The 17569-nt window shown below is 56.7% G+C and overlaps 1 protein-coding gene across 1 annotated transcript; it reads right to left on the minus strand.

Annotated features, from left to right (window-relative positions):
- Positions 1-10122: 10122 nt before the first annotated feature.
- On the minus strand, positions 10123-11210 carry CEBPA (CCAAT enhancer binding protein alpha). Its single transcript, NM_001308574.1, is given in 1 exon segment — positions 10123-11210. A coding segment is annotated over 1 exon segment (1062 nt). The 5' UTR covers positions 11185-11210.
- Between the last annotated feature and the right edge of the window lie 6359 nt (positions 11211-17569).

Below are 17569 nucleotides of genomic sequence, written 5' to 3' on the forward strand. Positions count from 1 at the left end.
GACTTACTGACTCGTTGGCTGATTTGATCTGATCCTGGCTGGGGAGGGGTGGAGGGGGCCTGGATCTAAAAGAGGAGGTGATAGAGTGTTCTCTTGCCATAGCAAAGAAGCCTTGATGATGCCAGCCCCACTTGAGGGTCTTCAACCCCGGGTCCGACCAGGAACCGTGGAGCACTGTTGTCTTCATTGTCACCAGGATCCTGAAGCTGGGCTGCAGAGGCAGGAGGGGAAATGCCCAACCCTTGATCCTGCCTCCCTCTGGCTTCTTAGCAAAGCGGGAAAGTGACCTGGCTGGCAGGCGGAGAGTTTGTTTCTTTCTTTTATTGTTAATTGGAGGATAATTGCTTTACAATGTTGTATTAGATTCTGCTGTACAACAAGGTGAATGAGCTATAAGCATACACAGACCTCCTTCCTACTGAGCCTCCCTCCCACCCCACCATCCCACCCCTCTAGGTCATCACAGAGCCGAGCTGAGCACCCTGTTTTGCACAGCAGCTCCCCACTAGCTGTCTATTTTACACCTGGTTAGTGCTTCTATGTCAATGCTAGTTTGTTTCTGACTCACCCTCTTGGCTGCCAGGTGGCCTTGTCCTTGTCCTCCTCAGTGTGACTCGTCCTGGGATCAGGTTCTTGTGGTTGCTCTGTTCTGCAGGGACACCCATTCATCATCTTGCCTCTGGGAATCCGGCACTCCTCTTAGGCACGCTCAAACAGAGAGGCTGCCAAACCTGCGCTCGGTCACACAGCCGGTGTGTGATCAGGCAAGGACACTCACGGTCTCACGCCCCCGCTTGGGTGGCGATGCAGGCCCAGCCCTTGTGTAACCATCTCCCCACCCCCAGCAGCAGGTCTCTCCAAACCACTGTGCTGTTGGGGGTACCATCCCAGTGGCTTGTCTCATGGGGAAAGCCTATGATGTGTGAAGATGGTCGGGGAGGGGCGGGTGTGCCTGTGCAGGCCCCCACACCTGGCTCTGCGGTGTCTCAGACATGCCCTTCCAATTTCTGAAATCCTCAAAGATATTCCAAGCAACGTGCAATTAATTTAATTTTTTAAATGAAAAACTCAAGTAGATTAAGTTGAGGAATGTTGGGCCGAGGCAGGGGAGGGAGAGGGTGTCATGGAGTATGGCCCGTAAGGAGAGACTTAGGAATACATGAGCATTTCACTCCCCTGGGTGGATCTGAGGGTGGAGAGGGTGAAACTCTCCCACTGGATGCAGAGCATAGGGGCCCCGGTGGTGATACTGCCTCTGCCCTGGGTCTCATCATTGGTCCTGGCAGATTGGGCTCCTTGGCGAGCATCTGGGGCCCCGGGGAGACTGGGATACAGCTCAGCTGGTGAGTAGAGGACCCGAGAGCGCTGCTGCCCTTTCCAGCTCGCCTCACACACACCCTGGGCAGCGCTGCCCACATAATTACATAAACCGCACATCACTCAAGATGCTCATCTCGCCTCTGACATACTTCAGGCTCGGAGCCATTGTCCCCACCTCCCCTCCTCGGCTCAGGGGCCTGGCCCATGACTCACACACCCTCCCAGGTGAGATCGTTCCCCGAATAGAGGTCAGGCCTTGGTGAACTTGGGAATTGCTCTTGGGAGTACCCGCCACTCCTCCTGGGCCTGAAAGTGCCTCCAGCTGGAGGTTCGAAATCAGCCGAATCTATGTGTCCACAGCATGCTCTTGCACCCCTGCCTGCACTCCACAGCCATGCTCAGCCCAGGGAATTGCCCGCTCTCCTTTCCAGCCTGAACCGGCTGTGGCGGAGCCAATGGTTGAGGGCCTCCCGGCCCCTCTGCTTCCCTGCTGCCCTCCCTTGACAAAGTGAAAGTCACTCAGTCATGTCCGACTCTCTGCGACTCCATGGACTATTGCAGACCATGGCATTCTGCAGGCCAGAATACTGGAGGGGGTAGCCTTTCCCTTCTCCAGGGGACCTTCTCAACCCAGGGATCGAACCCAGGTCTCCCGTGTTGCAGGTGGATTCTTTACCAGCTGAGCCACAAGTGAAGCCCAAGGATACTGGAGTGGGCAGCCTAGCCCTTCCCCAGCCCTCCCTTGACAAGTGGCAGCCAACTGCTTCCTGTGTGGAGGTGCCCCAGAGGAAGGCCGCCTGCCTCCCTCTCCTGAGGAGTTTGCTCATTAACTCGAGTTACTCTTACGGTGGCATTCCCAGCAGCCAAGGGAGAAGCAGGGTCAGTTCCAGAGCTCTTTCCTGTTGGGGCCCAGCTCTGGGGAAGGACTTCTCAGCCTCCTTGGACCCCAGGGGCTGCCTTGTTCGTGTGAGCCCAGCCTGGCCACCTCACAGGGCCCAGGGCAGCCTTTTCCCCTTACTTCCTGGGCTTGAGCTGGGTTGGCAAATGGGAACCAGCTGGTTGGCCAAGGGCTGCTGTGACCCAGTGGGGAGCTGAGGGAGGCAAGGGCGTGGGCGGTGTCCCCTCAACCCTGTGTCCCCGACACACCGGTGTACCCTCCACTCCCATCCAGCAGTAACGGAGGAGGCAAGGCCACCCTCCTAGCTGGGGTCTCAGCCCCCCAGATGGAAAGGAGTTAGTGAGGGAAGGACCAGGGGAGCGAGGAGGGAGTGTCTTTCAGGACTTGGGGAAGCTGACACCCCCCAAGTGTGAGAATGCTTGTCCTCACTAACCAGGAGTCATCCAGTGGGATTTTACACTAGTATCAAGAAACTTCTACTACGACACACACAGGGTGTTCTCATCCCGTGGAGGTGAGAGCAGTGGAGGAGGGTGTGACCTCTGCTCACCCTTCAAGGTCACAGGGAAGAGGGTTCTGCACCCAGGAGGAACTCATTAAATGCTTCGTGAGCAAATGGAAGGTCTCCTGGGGAAAAAAAAAATCTAAGCGACACAAAGTGACTTCAGGAACTTGGTTATTCTGGGTACAAGGATTTTTGCCCTGAATTATTCAGATGACTGTCTCCTTCCAGGAGAGTTTTCAGGGACCGGGCGTGGCCTTTGCGCCCACTCTGCCTCCTGCCCTAACTCTCAGAGATGGCAATCTCATCAGCTTGAGCCAAGTGTCTCACAAGCTTTGCCTGCTTACCTTTCACAACAGCTCCATGATGTGGGACTTGTTTTGCATACATTTTGCATAAAAGGAAACTGAAGCCCAGAGAAATGAAAAGACCTGGTGAGGCCCCCACAGACATTAAGAGGCAAAGCCAGGAGTCCGGTGGTGCCAGTGCCTCAGGCCCACCTCCACTGGCCCATTCCAACCCTAGGGAGTTGGGAGTTGGGAGCAAGACGAAACTGCTGTTCATCAAGTGTGAACAAAGTGCTTTCCTCTAGCACCCAGCTCAGCGGTGGGTGTATCATGCCAGGTCATCTGGGCTGGGTGCATCCACTCAACAAGGACTGTTGACCTACCGTGTGCCAGGGCTCTGCAGGAGAGTGGCAGCGACCTCCAGCCCACACTCGCTGGCCCCAGGTGAGAGGCACCTGCAAGGCTGAACTAGACATAGAGTTAAGCAGCACAGACTCCTGTGCCTTCGAATTGTCCCAGGATACATCCTTCATCCTGTGGACTCTTGGATAAAGGCCAGTTAAACTGCTGCCAGGTAGGGCTTATTCCCTATAAATCAGTGGGAATGTGGTCACACGAATTTTAAATATCAGATTAAAATCAAATTAGTGGGAAAATTTGGAGCAAATTGCCTTCAAGTACAGTGAGTGAGTCTATTTTTAAAATGTTGCCGCACCAGGCAAAATAGTGAAGGAAATGCATTTCCTAACAGTGCGTAGACACCGTGTTGGGAGTGATTTGTCATGCTGAGTCACTGTAATTGCTCTAGCAAAACTGAGGAATCAAATAAAACGTGTTTGCAAATTGTAAATCACTTGAGGAGGCTACCTGAGACGGGTCCGAACCTGATGTGGAAGGCCACAGCGGCTCCCTCTGGGGCAGGCACCCCAGCCCTGACACCTCTCCTCCCCGTTCTCGGGGACAGGGGCTGTCACATCCAGCTGAGACGAATGCCCAGTGTGCGAGCCGGAAGGGCAGCCATAAATCAGCCATGTTTCCTCACCAGCCGGAGCGGCCCGGATTCCCAGGGGCTCCAGGGAAAACACTTGTGTTGGCTGGGGGAAGGGGATGGACTTGCTGAGCCCTCCCTGGCTAGGTAGGGTAGAGCCAGGGGCTGCTCCAGAAGAACAAGCTTACTTCCTGGTGAAAGCTTGGCTGCCACCTGCCAAGAAGCAAGAATATTTTCTTGCCACCCGCCACGAAGTAGGCTTGGGTCAGGCTCTGATGATTCCCTTTCAACCCTGTCTTGGGTGACATGTTCTGACTCTAGGCCACCATATTTGGTCACTGATGCTTTCTGCTCCTGGGTCATAGTCTCTCAATAACGACTTTGCCAGTCACCCTAGAGAGACACAAAAGGGGGAGATACAGGGCTGAAAGATCTTTCCTTCAGAAACACCATGACCCCAGCTGCCCCGGTGTCTCTGAGCAGCCCCCGCAGGCTTGGTGCACGCTGCCCCTCTCCAACCCTCTCCCCTTTCTCCTGGAATCCCACCTCCTCCCTGTATACTCCCCACCAGTATAACCATCTTGCTGGGGCCCAGCTAGACTTGGAGGTGAGCTAATCAGACGTGTTGAAGATTATCTAGAACTGGATAGGTCACCTTTCGTAGGATTCTTGCTTTTAAAAATTAACTTGGTAGAAGCAAAAACTCACCTAGAGTGGGCCAGCCTGGTGGAGCCTTATCTCTGGTGCCCTTTTGTTGCCTCCCGACCCTCCAACCCCTGCTTGGTGAACCTCAGGCCAACTCCCCCTGCCCCAGACCCTGCATGGAGTGGAGAGGGTGTGGATGTTTTTTTTAAGGGTGAGAGATGAGTTGCGGAGAGATCCGTGCATTCAGACACACATGTTGAAGACCTATTGTGGGCCAGACACTGGACGTCCATGGGGGCCAGATTCAGCCAGGGGCCAAGAAAGGCAGGATCCCAGGCAAGCTCGCGTGCTTTAGCTCTAGTGACCCGGAGGAGAACAGTTTCCAGGGAGGGTGACGGTGGAGGGTAAGGATGGGGAAGGAGAAGATGAAGTTCAGAAAGTGGCTCTCTGGGTATGTAAGAATCACAAAGGATGCTTTTAATAACACCGATTCCCATCCCAACTTGATGGCTATAAGAAAACTACATCTTTAAGTCCACCCTGGGTGAGGCTCCAAACTATGGTCTGGAAAATGGGGCTACGGAAGTGTCTACCTTGGCTCAGCCTAGAAAAGGCTTCAGAGCAGCGAAAGTTTCTTTGCCTGTGGGGTTCATTCAGCCCCTTCTAGGCCCCACAAGGCAGCCAGGCAGCACAGACCCCCGGTGCTCTGCTCTCCTAGCAATCATGCCAGCCTCTGAGAGCTCAGCTGGCCCTTCCAGGACTGCCTGCTGCTCTGCAATCTAAGGGGAGTGCCTGGGGTTCAGGCCCCATGGGGGTCCCCAACACCACCTCCTGCTGTCCTCAAGAATGGGCAGTAGGTTTGGACACAGCTAATGAAGAGAAAGGAAATCTTTGGGCGACACGCACCCAGGGAGGCCTGTTTCAGATGGGTGGGGCCAGAAGGCTAGAAAAATAATAAACAAAAACAAAAGTGAAGAGAAGCACAGCTCTTGGGTGCCAGAAAGGGGCTGGCCGAGGCTGCGGCTGCCTGAGTAATGGGTTCCACATTTGCCTGGCTCTCAGCGACCAGGATCCAGAATGCACAGTGGGCCCTGCAGGGGCCAGAGGGGACAGCCCAGCTGTGGCCAGACCTAGGCCTAGACATATCCTTTGTGAAGGCCTCTTCCCCAGTTGGCCACAGCGAGCGGAGCCCTTGCTCTGAGCTCACACTCCAGCACCCAGCCTCTCCCCGCCCCCGCTCGCAGCTCCTGGGTCCCTGCCGGCCTGCACAGATTGTTCGTGTTATTAATGCCGTTTTCCCAGAGATTCCATCTGGCTTTTTAATTGCTCTGGGATGGGGCTAGGATGCTTTGATAGTGAATTGGTATCTTTCCTATGTCTCTGCTTGCGTCAAATCCTCCATCCGCAGAAAGGCGTTTGGGGGAGGGGGAGGAGCAGGGGGTGTCCTGAGAAGGGAGACAGCGAGAGACTTGCAGAGAAGCAAGAAAGACCTTTCGAAGGCAAGGCGTCGGTGGTTTAGCTTCATTTGAAGAAGAGTAAAGCCCTGCCCTTCCCGCCAGCGTAGGAAGGAACAGAAGGAACACTGCCTCGGCCCAGGCACGGACGCAGCCCCGTGTCCGTGGAAGGCCTGTGGGTGCCTGGAAGGTGAGCTTCGTGGCTGAGCAATGCCAGGGTTTCTGCTCCCCCTGGACCTGCTCCACGAGCGGCCTCCTGCTTCCTCCCCGCTCCCCGTTTCCTCCCAGGAGATCGGCAGCTTTCTGAGAGGAGATGTGGCAGGTTCCTGCCTGGGAAGGTGGAGCTGGGAGACCTGGGAGCGGCAGACACTCCTCAGCAGTCCCAGTGGCTCATCACAGGTGTAAGGGCCAAACCCCTGTTCACAGATTCCCAGGAGATCCAGGAGATAAGGGCCACACGGTGACACTGCTCAACCGTCAGGAGGCATCCAGTGCCAAGGGGCACCTCCCTTCTGCCTTCTGCCTTTGCTCCTTCCCTGGAGGCTGGCTCCCCCGAACAGCGCTCTCAGGGGACCTTGGGCTCCAGTGGCCTACTGCGGGGCCGAGGTCCCTGTCGCCCCTCATAGGAGAGGCAGCCAGGCATAGTGGATGTGGCCCATGGCCGGGTCTTGGTCAAAACTGTTGCCTCCAAGAAGCCTTCCCTGGGGGCCTCTGCTCCACTTTGAACTTCCCCTTATTGCCCTGCCGCCCTTGAAGCACATCTCGGGCCTACAGGACTGTGCGTGCCTCCCCCACCCCACCCGCTGCCAGCATACAGTAGGCATCCAATAAATACTTGGGGTGTGTTCTCGTGCCAGACTCTTGAAGTAAGTCTTCATGAAGGCTGCAGTCAGGAGGGGAACCATGAGGGCCCCTTCAGGAAGCAGTGGGTGGTAAGGACCAGCTCTCCGTGGGGGCCCGTCTGCCTTGGCACAGGGCAAGTGCCAGGCAGGTTCACCCCATGCTCCCCCTCCCCCCAGGTGGGTTGCTCTGTCTACTGGGGACCCTACTGGGGGCCTCATGGGCCCCACCCTTTTCCTGGGGTTGTCTTGTTCCCAACAAAGCCTGCCTTGGACCTCAGGGTCGGTGACAGGAAGGGTGCCCTTTCGTGAGCAGACAGCTTTGAAAGAGGAAACCCCTGGAGTTGGGACAGTGGAACCGGAGAGAGAGGTGTGAGGCAGGAGGGGTGCCCCTCCCCCATTTGTCTTGGGATCTGTTCTGGGGGCAAAGGGGGAAGCCGAGGCTTGGCCCCCTCAAACAAGAAAAACTGGAATTAGCACTGAACTCAGAGAGGGTTTGCTGGGGCCTAGCAAGCTGTGGCCTGCCCCAGGCCTCTAGGCAGGCGGTGGGGCTCTGCCTCCTTGGTTCCCAGGCAATGGGGCAGGCTGCCGCCTCCTCACCGGGGCTCCCGGCTTTTCCTCCACCAAGGGCGGCCAAGGGTGAGGAGGAGGCAAGACAGGGACCCAGAGATAGGGCTGCGGAGGGGGTGGGGGAGTGGGGTGGGAGGTGGCTAAGTCACCCCATTAACCACACGGGCAGGTGAAGCGAAAATTTTCAGAATTTAAAAAGAATGTGTAATTTCTTGAAATGGTTACATCCCACGTTGGCATACGGCGTCAGCTGCTCAAGTGAACAGTCTCGGGGTGAAAACAGAAGGCAAAGAGTTTTGCCTTTTACCCTCAGAGAGAGTCAACTCTGAAAGCCCTGCTGGTCTCCTGGGTTACTTCCTGCTGGGCCCTCTTCTTGCAGGCATGAGTGCGTGCCCTCCCTTGGTAGGCCAGCACTGCTGCCGGGGGTTCCTGAATACCTGTCCTCATGGGGCAGTTGTTGGAGTCAGGGGCTTGGTCCAGGGTGGGCACAGTGGGGAAGCAAATGCTGGGCCTGTTCCTTGCCTTTCCCGCAGTGTGTGGGGAAGGGCCAGACATCCAGTGTAGGCCTGCTGTGGGTCCTTCTTCCTGGGTGGGCTGGGGCGGGGCAGGTGAGGAGGACTGGTGGAGGGCTCCCGTCAGGGCCCCCCGCTGGGAGAGGCAGCAATCACGTGGGCCTGAGCAAGCGGGGAGGGGTGGAGGGTCCTTTCCACTTGTGGCCTCTCCCTGCCCGCCCACGGTCCCGCCGGAGGGCTGGGGCAAAGGCAGGTGTGAGCAAGGCTTCCAGAGCTGGGGCTGTGAGTGATCTGGAAGTCAGTGTGGCCAAAGGGCCTCTGGAGCCTGGAGCTCCTGGGCCAGGCCTGCCCGCGTTCCAGAGAGGCTGTGGCAACTTCAGGCAGAGGGCCCTCTCTCCAAGTCCCTCTTCTTCTCCCAGGGGCTGAGAGGCCACACCAAAGCCCCATGATACCTCGGCACACCCCTCTTCCCACCACATATTACCCAGATCCTCTCCAGGCTTTGGCCTTCTCAGCTTGGAGCTTTGTCTACCTTCTGCCACTTATTTGCCTTGGTTGGGAGAAGTCACCCCCTTAATGTAAAGAGGGGCTCAGGATGGGTGGAGAGCTAATGAAAGTCAGGCTCTCAGCCAAAGAATATGCTGTGATTATTCACAAATGTGACCTGGCCCACAGAAAACCTTGGAAGTAGATTTTCTAGTTTTAAAAAGACACCAAAACTGACTTTGATATGTTTATATTATAGATATAATACATAAAACACCTAGCATGAAACTCTATGTCCTCCCCAAAGAAGGGAACCAAAGCCGCCCTCCCTGCTCCCAGGCCCAGCGATCGCATCGGTGAGTGAACGCTGGCTGAGGTCGCCTCCCTCCCAGACCGGGAGCCAGGGCCTCTTGGGGGACCAGGCTGTGGGCAGCCCAGGCCGGAGGGGACCGAGGCCCACAGCCACCCCCAGGGAGAGCTGAGGGGAAAGGGGAAGCCCACCTCGCCTCTTTGGTTCCCCTGGGAGCAAAACAATCCCAAAACCAAAAGGAAAGACAGCCGCAGACCCTCCCTGCAGCTGCTGACGAAGAGCCTCATTCTGGCAAGTTTCTGAGCAAAACCAAAACAAAACAAAAACCAAATAAAATGGTGGTTTAGCATAGACGTGCACATTCACATTGCACAAGGCACCGCAGGGACACAGAGAGGCCAGATACAAGTGTTGATGTCGGCTGATAAAGCAAAATATTTGGAAAGCTTCTCATAACTCCGGTCCCTCTGGGATGGACTGATTGTGCTCCATGTGTATATGGCAATGCTGGCGACATACAGTACAGACAAGGCTGATGGTCCCGGTGTCCCTTCACCACCCCCTCCTGACCCCCAGACCAGATCTCTAGGTTCCCCTCTTCCACCAGGCCACCAATCCCATGAACATATGTCCTCCTAGCTAACCCTCGACCTAGCTTTCTGATCTGCCTAGGGGTCGCAGGCTCCCACTGGTCACCTGGTGACATCCATCTCAGTGAGTTCTGCCTGGGAGAGCCCAGCCTTTTGCAGGCTGGGAGTTCAGAGGCAAGGAACTAGGGACCCTCCACCTTCATGTAGAACAAGGGGAACAACCTTAGGTTCAAAGCCCCAAGTCCCTGTGTTTCCTCCCCTCCAAGGACAGGCGCTCAGGAGCCGCCTCCAGGGCTGGCTTATCGGGATCTCAGCTCCCTGAACCTTGCTCCTGTCGGGGGCCTGCACCCCTCCTCTCGTGGGGGCAGGAACCCTCCAGATAAATTGACAAGGCACATATTTGCTCCCCCTACTCGGTAGGAATCGGAGCGGTGAGTTTGCGTTTCCAAGGCACAGGGTTATTCCTTTAATACTAGAGTTGCCGGGCTCCCGGCTCAGCCCCATGGCGCTTCTCCTCTCGGCCTGACCCCTCATCTTAGACGCACCGTGTTGGGCGCAGAGGAAGGCAAGGGGCACGCGCAGCAGGCCAGGCTCTCAGGCGGCACCGGAATCTCCTGGTCCTGGCTTACGCTGTTCGGGCAGTCTTGAGATCCGGAGACCCGAAGCCACTCCCTGGGTCCCAGCCGGCGGCCAGCCCAGGGCGGTCCCGCCGCTTCGCGCCTCACGCGCAGTTGCCCATGGCCTTGACCAGGGAGCTCTCGGGCAGCTGACGGAAGATGCCCCGCAGTGTGTCCAGTTCGCGGCTCAGTTGTTCCACCCGCTTGCGCAGGCGGTCATTGTCACTGGTCAGCTCCAGCACCTTCTGTTGCGTCTCCACGTTGCGCTGCTTGGCCTTGTCCCGGCTCTTGCGCACCGCGATGTTGTTGCGCTCGCGCCGCACCCGGTATTCGTTGCTGTTCTTGTCCACGGACTTCTTGGCTTTGCCGCCGCCGCCGCCGCCCGCACGGAGGTCGGGGTGCGCGGCGGCCAGCCCCTTGAGCGCGCCGCCGGGGCCTGGCAGGCCAGCGGCGCCGAGCGCGGGCGCTGGGTGCGGGCTGGGCACGGGCGTGGGCGGCGGCGTGGGGTGGCCGGGCTGCAGGTGCATGGTGGTCTGGCCGCAGTGTGCGATCTGGAACTGCAGGTGCGGGGCGGCCAGGTGAGCGGGCGGCGGGTGCGAGTGCGGCGGCGGCGGCGGCGGCGGCGGCTGGTAGGGAAAGAGGCCGGCCAGCGCCAGCTGCTTCGCTTCGTCCTCCTCGCGCGGCTCCTGCTTGATCACCAGCGGCCGCAGCGCCGGCGCCCCGACCCGCTCGTACAGAGGCTCCAGCCTGCTGTCCAGGTAGCCGGCCGCCGCGCAGCCGTAGCCGGGAGGGGGACCGTGCGTCCCCCCGGGCATGACGGCGCCTCCGGGGCCCACGGGGGCGCCCGGGTAGTCAAAGTCGTTGCCGCCTCCTGCGGGGGCCGCGGCCGCCTTGGCCTTCTCCTGCTGCCGGCTGTGTTGGAACAGGTCGGCCAGGAACTCGTCGTTGAAGGCGGCCGGGTCGATGTAGGCGCTGATGTCGATGGACGTCTCGTGTTCGCAGATGCCGCCCAGAGGCTCCGGGGCGGCAGGTGGGGCGGGGGGCTGCGAGGGGCCCGCGCCCCGGGGAAAGCCGAAAGCGGCGCTGCTGGGCGCGTGTGCGGGGCTCTGGAGGTGGCTGCTCATCGGGGGCCGCGGCTCCGCCTCGTAGAAGTCGGCCGACTCCATGGGGGAGCTAAAGTCCTCCCGGCATGGCGAGCCTCGGCGGCCTCCAGCCTGCGCGGGGCGCCGCTGCTGCCGCCGCCCACCCAGAGCCCCTACTCGCTCGCGCCCGCTCAGCTCCCGGTCGCGAATGGCCAGGCCCGCGCGGGGCCCGCATTTATACCGGGGCGTTTGTCGCCCTCTAGTGTGCAAACGGTGACAGCGGCGCAGCGCCTCCTGGGTCTTAGCGCCTGCGGGCTGCAGAGGGCGGCGAGTGGGGCTGGAGCTCAGAGCTGGCGGGGAGGGGCCGCGGGGCAACGCCTACTACCTCCCGCGTCGCCCGCCGAACCGAGACTCGCGCGCGGTGCCCCACCCTCGGTAGAGTTGTCGCCCCCGCGCACGAGTGGTCGACGGCAGGGCCCCCTCCTGTAGCCTGTCCAGGGGACCCACCTCCCCCCAAAGACCGGGGAGCCCCGGAACACCCGACGCCACACAGGGGGTTAGGGTTGGTTGGGGTGGGCGGAGAGGCAGGTCTTGGTCTCTGAGCTTTCCTGGCGCGGACTCACTTTAAAAGCTGGAACCGGTTTCGTCCGGGTCCGGGTACTCTGCAAGGAGGTTGCGTAAAGAAGGGGTCAGGGGTAGGGGGCAGGGAACAGTTTCGGACGTGCGGCCCAGTGCATGCTGCCACTTGGAGACACCAAGGAGAACCGGGATTTTGCTTCTCTGATACCCAGGCACCCGCACAGATTCCGCGCAAAAGTACCTCTCCGCTCCGCTTGCCCCGTGCAAGTACTCCAGGGTCATACGGGCCAGCAGTTTCAGGCGCTAGGACCCCGCGGGGAGCAGAGGAAAGGGGAGGCGGCCGCAATCCGGGAGTCTAGAGGACTCGATTTGTCCACCCGCCCGGGCTGGGAAACTTTCTTGTAATTTACTTCTCCTTGCCCGAGCTCTAGGTGTTGCTAGGTGCACGGAGTTGGCGCTGCTACCCGGCGCGGGGCCGCCAGTTTTTTTCCCAGCGGGACGGGCCCAGCTGGATTCCGGGGCTGGGGTACCAGGGTGAGGGGAGAAGCATAGGGGGAGGAGGCGAATTTGACTCCGAGACGGGGATCCCGAAGCGGGGCCGGCGATCAAAGGCCCGCAACCTTCTCCCCTACTCCCCATTCAGGTGCTCTCCAAGGCGGGAGCGGGGCTGTGGAGAAAGCCGGGGCCTCCGAATCTCTGCGGCTCACGGTCCGAGCATCTAATGTGAGAGCCCTGCGGGCTTGTTCGCAGGGCGCTGGGTCCCTGGAATTGTGAGGAACAAGGTGGCCGGGCCCCGGTGACCCCTGGGCGCCGCGCCGCCTCCGCACTGGCTGCTGCTGGGGGAAGGGGTTTAAGGCAGCGCGTTTCCCCAGCCACGTGGCGCCTCGCGCGTTCTACTTAGGGATCGCGGGGACAGCCTACTCCCTTGGGGCTTTGAGAGCCGGCAAGTTGCTCCCGCTTCTAGTCCCCATTGCTCCTTATCGACTAAGTGCCCGGCTCTATTTGGAAGTTTGAGAATCCCTGGGGCTGAGCCGGTGACCAGCCCTCCCGGACAGCAGGCTTCCAAAGGCTGGCAAGAGGCCACCACTCGTCCAGGAGCCCTCAAGGAGGCGCAGCGTGAAAGCAAGGCCGGGGGAGGCTAAACTTCCACTGTGGTCACAGCAAAGAAGCAGCTTCGTCTGGGGAACGCAGACTGTGCTTTAATCAAGTTCCTATTCAACATATTACCCATGATTAATAACCCAGTTGCTTCATGTTTTGGTCCAGAGCTCATACATAAGATATTTTCAGCTTGATACTTTTGGCCTGGGAGTAAAAGTGGATGTATTCAATAAATGCCTATATGAGGAGCTGCTCTCTGCCCCAGCGTGCAGGACCATTTATACACCATGCACCTCTGGAGACCTGGAGGGAAAACATGGAATGGGATTTTCATTTTTGCTGAGATGCTAAAAATAAGTCTGCCCCAGTGCAGGAACAAAGAGAGGGCTACTAACAATGACCTGTTCTAGCTTGTACATCTGCTGCCCTGTGTACACAGCAGACAAGTCTCCTCTTAGGATCCAGGAAAATTGCAGAGGCTCCTGGGCTGGGGGAGCATTGGAATAAGACCTTGTTAGTAAGACCTCACTGTGGGAGTGAGGGATACCAGGTGGGGCTCAGAGGCAGGGCTGTAGGTCTTCCCATAGCAGAAGCAGAAAGCTCCCCACCAGGCCAGCTCTGTGCAAGGTGTTTAGTGCCCAGAGGTGAGGGAGAAGCAGCTCCTGCCCTCTCAGAGCTCTGGTCACAGGTGGGGAGACAGACACATCGTCATATAAAGTCTGCTGAAAGACAGGGGGCTCCTCACAGAGGAAGCAGTGCTGAAGGAGCAGGAAATGGGACTGGGTAGACGCAACAAATTCATGACTCTGTCAGATGTATGTTGGGAGACATGGATTCAGAGGAAGGATGAGTGTGTTGTGGTAAAGGAACATCCTGCTCTGGCAGATATGGCTTTGAAGGAGGGTACAACCAACTGAGGAGGTGCTACAGGCTAAATTGTGAAAGTGTTTGTCATTCAGTCGTAAGTCTGACTCTTTGCAACCCCAGGGACATAGCCCACCAGGCTCCTCTGTCCATGAAAGTCTCCAGGCAAGAGTACTGCAGTGGGTTACCATTATATTTGCCTCAAATTCATATGCTGAAGCCACAACCCCCCATGTAATTACATTTGGAGATGGATTTCTCAGGAGGTAGTTACAGTTCAGTTCAGTCGCTCAGTCGTGTCTGACTCTTTGCGACCCCATGAATTGCAGCATGCCAGGCCTCCCTGTCCATCACCAACTCCCGGAGTTCACTCAAACTCATGTCCATCAAGTCGGTGATGCTATCCAGCCTTCTCATCCTCTGTCGTCCCCTTCTCCTCCTGCCCCCAATCCCTTCCAGCATCAGAGTCTTTTCCAACGAGTCAGCTCTTCGCATGAGGTGGCCAAAGTACTGGAGTTTCAGCTTTAGCATCATTCCCTCCAAAAGAAATCCCAGGGCTGATCTTCAGAATGGACTGGTTGGATCTCCTTGCAGTCCAAGGGACTCTCAAGAGTCTTCTCCAACACCGCAGTTCAAAAGCATCAATTCTTCGGCCCTCAGCTTTCTTCACAGTCCAACTCTCACATCCATACATGACCACTAGAAAAACCATAGCCTTGACTAGACGGACCTTTGTTGGCAAAGTAATACCTCTGCTTTTCAATATGCTATCTAGGTTGGTCGTAACTAGTTACAGTTCAATGAGGTCATAAATGTGGGGTCTTAGTCTGATAGGATTAGTGGCTTATTAAAAAAAAGGAAAAAAGGAAGCGTCTCCCCACCACTCATCACCCCGCATGTGAGGACCCAGGGAGAAGGTGGCATCAGTAAGCCAGGAGGAGAGCCCTCACCAGAGCCTGACCATGCTGGCACCCTTCAAAGACTTCCAGTCTCCTGATCTGGGAAAAACTCATTTTTGTGGTTTAAGTCCTCAGTCTGTGGTTTTTGTTATGGTGGCTCAAGCTGACCTGGATAGGAGAGGGCTTCCTGTAGGAGTGGACCTTTGAGCTCCAACTTGAAGGATGAGCAGGAATTTGCTGGAAGAGAGGTGCAATTTGCAGGACGGCATGTGCAAAGGTGGAGCAGCTGCGAGTGCATGTCATGTTCTGGTGACAAAGGACAAGACGTTGGATGGACTGGAGTGCAGGTATTGCTGGGGAGGGGCCTAGATAAGGCTGGATCCACAGACGGGGCTGAGTCCATGGCCAGAGAGACTGCGGGGAAGGAGAGAGCCTCTCTTACAGGAGTTTTCTGTCCATTTTTTAGCAGCGGAGGGCCGTGATCCAATCTGGCTTTCTGAAAAGCCACTCTACCAGGGGCTGGAGAGGGGATGGTGGACCAGATGAGAAGTAAAGGAGGCCCGAGGCCCTGGAGGTGGGATAGAGGGCAGGGACTATCCGTTGATATGAATTAGATGAAATTTGAATGACATGTCAGAACTTGGAGTCTGGGTGGATCTGAATGGCTGGCTTCTGGCTGGGGTCACCATCACCCAAGATATGTAATGCAGGGAAAATAGAAGGTCTCCCCCCAATCCCCGGGGGTTGTGGGGTCTCACCACCCACAGGACAACCCCTGCCTGATTTGCCAGGACCATGACCCAGGAACAGCCGCCAAGATCCACCTCCAGAGTCCAGTTTTTCCTTTGAGAGCCAAGAGAACACCTTGGGATGAAGAGGAAGGAGTTTAGAGGGCAGGCAGTGGCTTTGTGGGGGCTTCTCAGGTGGTGCTAGTGGTAAGGAACCTGCCTGCGAATGCAGAAGACGCAGGAGACCTGGGTTTAATCCCTGTGTTGGGAAGATCCCTTGGAGGAGGGCGTGGTCACTCACTCCAGCATTCATGTCTGTAGAATCTCCATGGACAGTGGAGCCTGGTGGGCTACAGTTCATAGGGTCACAAAGAGTCGGACACGACTGAAGCAACTGAGCGTGCCCGCACGCACAGTGGATTGTGGCTAGGCAGCCCAGAGGTGAGGGGGAGTCGTGGGGCCATCTAAGACATGAAACAAGAAGTGGCTGCTGTACCTGGGGGAGAGCCCAGGGTCACTGGAGCCTCTTTCTATGAGAGGCGCCCACAGATGGAAGGGGGCGTGGCCTGATGGGACACATGGGCAGCCAGTGTTTGGTTGGAGTCACTTGGGAGGGAGATAGCCCTGTGGCTCACACTCAGTTGAGACAGGGCCAGTAATAAGAGAGGCTCATAAATCTGACCACCTTTACAATCCTTCTGCTTCATCTTAATTGATGGCACTTGGCCGTCCTCGAGGAGCGAGTGGAGGGAGGGCTTTCTGATGAGCCCTGACCGCAGTGTGCTTAGCCAGGGGACGTGGGGCAGGGACCCCGCGTCGAGGCCACCAGCTCCTGGGACCTGACTTCTGCCAGCACAGGGGCCCTGGGAGAGAAGAAGCATGCGCTGGCTCTGGTTCTACTTTTTACAAATTAGAAATAGAAGTGAAAATGCAGTTTGTAGGTGTGAATTATGCTCCAGACAGCTCAGGGGAGGAGGCTGTTGAGCTGGGGGCAGGCAGGCTGGGTGGGGAGAGGGTGGGTGAGAGCCAAACCCTCCCTTGAATCGTGGTCCTGAGTTTTGGGTGCTCCGTGAGTTTCAGAGTCACTCATAACACTGATCATTTTGAAAAGACAGAGTAAGGAAGTTCTTACTTTACTTTGATTCAACCTTCCTAATGCAATGCCTACAAGAGAATTAGTACCTATGTTTGAAAATCAATTGAATTCTGAAGAACAAAGCCAGAATGAACCCTCCTGATTTAGTTTCTCACTTTGTGCTGTGCTGTGCTTAGGTGGTCAGTCGTGTCCGACTCTCGGCCACCCCATGGACTGTAGCCCACCAGGCTCCTCTGTCCATGGGATTCTTCAGGCAAGAATACTGGAGTGGGTTGCCATGCCCTCCTCCAGGGGATCTTCCCAACGCAGGGATCGAACCCAGGTCTCCCGCACTGTGGGTGGACTCTTTACCAGCTGAGCCACCAACTTTATCTACGGCTAAACAGATGTAGGATTTATCACTCCAAGGCAGTACTGCTGCTGCTGCTAAGTCGCTTCAGTTGTGTCCGCCTCTGTGCAACCCCATAGATGGCAGCCCACCAGGCTCCCCCATCCCTGGGATTCTCCAGGCAAGAACACTGGAGTGGGTTGTCATTTCCTTCTCCAATGCATGAAAGTCAAAAGTGAAAGTGAAGTTGCTCAGTCATGTCCGACTCTTAGCGACCCCATGGACTGCAGCCCACCAGGCTCCTCCGTCCATGGGATTTTCCAGGCAAGAGTACTGGAGTGGGGTGCCATTGCCTTCTCCGCCAAAGCAGTACTAGTTAAGATAATTAGTAAGCTCTAATTAAGATAGAAGACAAGAACTATAATTTTCCATCATGGTTTGCCCTCTGGCTAATTTAGTATATCCAATATGACAATTCAATAAAATACTCTCAAAGACCTTCCTAAAATGGAGACAAACAAAACAAAATGCCAATTACTTTTTAATACAAGTGCATATGGTAAAACATATGAACTCAATGGACAGTCAACCTAAAGTCTAGTGTTTCTTTTTGTTTCTTTTTTTAAAAATTTATTATTATTATTTTGCTTTACAATATTGTATTGGTTTTGCCATACATCAACATGAATCTGCCACGGGTGTACACGTGTTCCCAATCCTGAACCCCTCTCCCAGCTCCCCCTCAACTCCATCCCTCCAGGTCATCCCAGTGCACCAGCCCCAAGCATCCTGCACCCTGCATCAAACCTAGACTGGCGACTCATTTCTTATATGATATTATACATGTTTCAATGCCATTCTCCCAAATCATCCC

This window comes from Ovis aries, chromosome 14 (assembly GCF_016772045.2).
Source record: "Ovis aries strain OAR_USU_Benz2616 breed Rambouillet chromosome 14, ARS-UI_Ramb_v3.0, whole genome shotgun sequence".
In the NCBI taxonomy this organism is placed as follows: domain Eukaryota; kingdom Metazoa; phylum Chordata; class Mammalia; order Artiodactyla; family Bovidae; genus Ovis; species Ovis aries.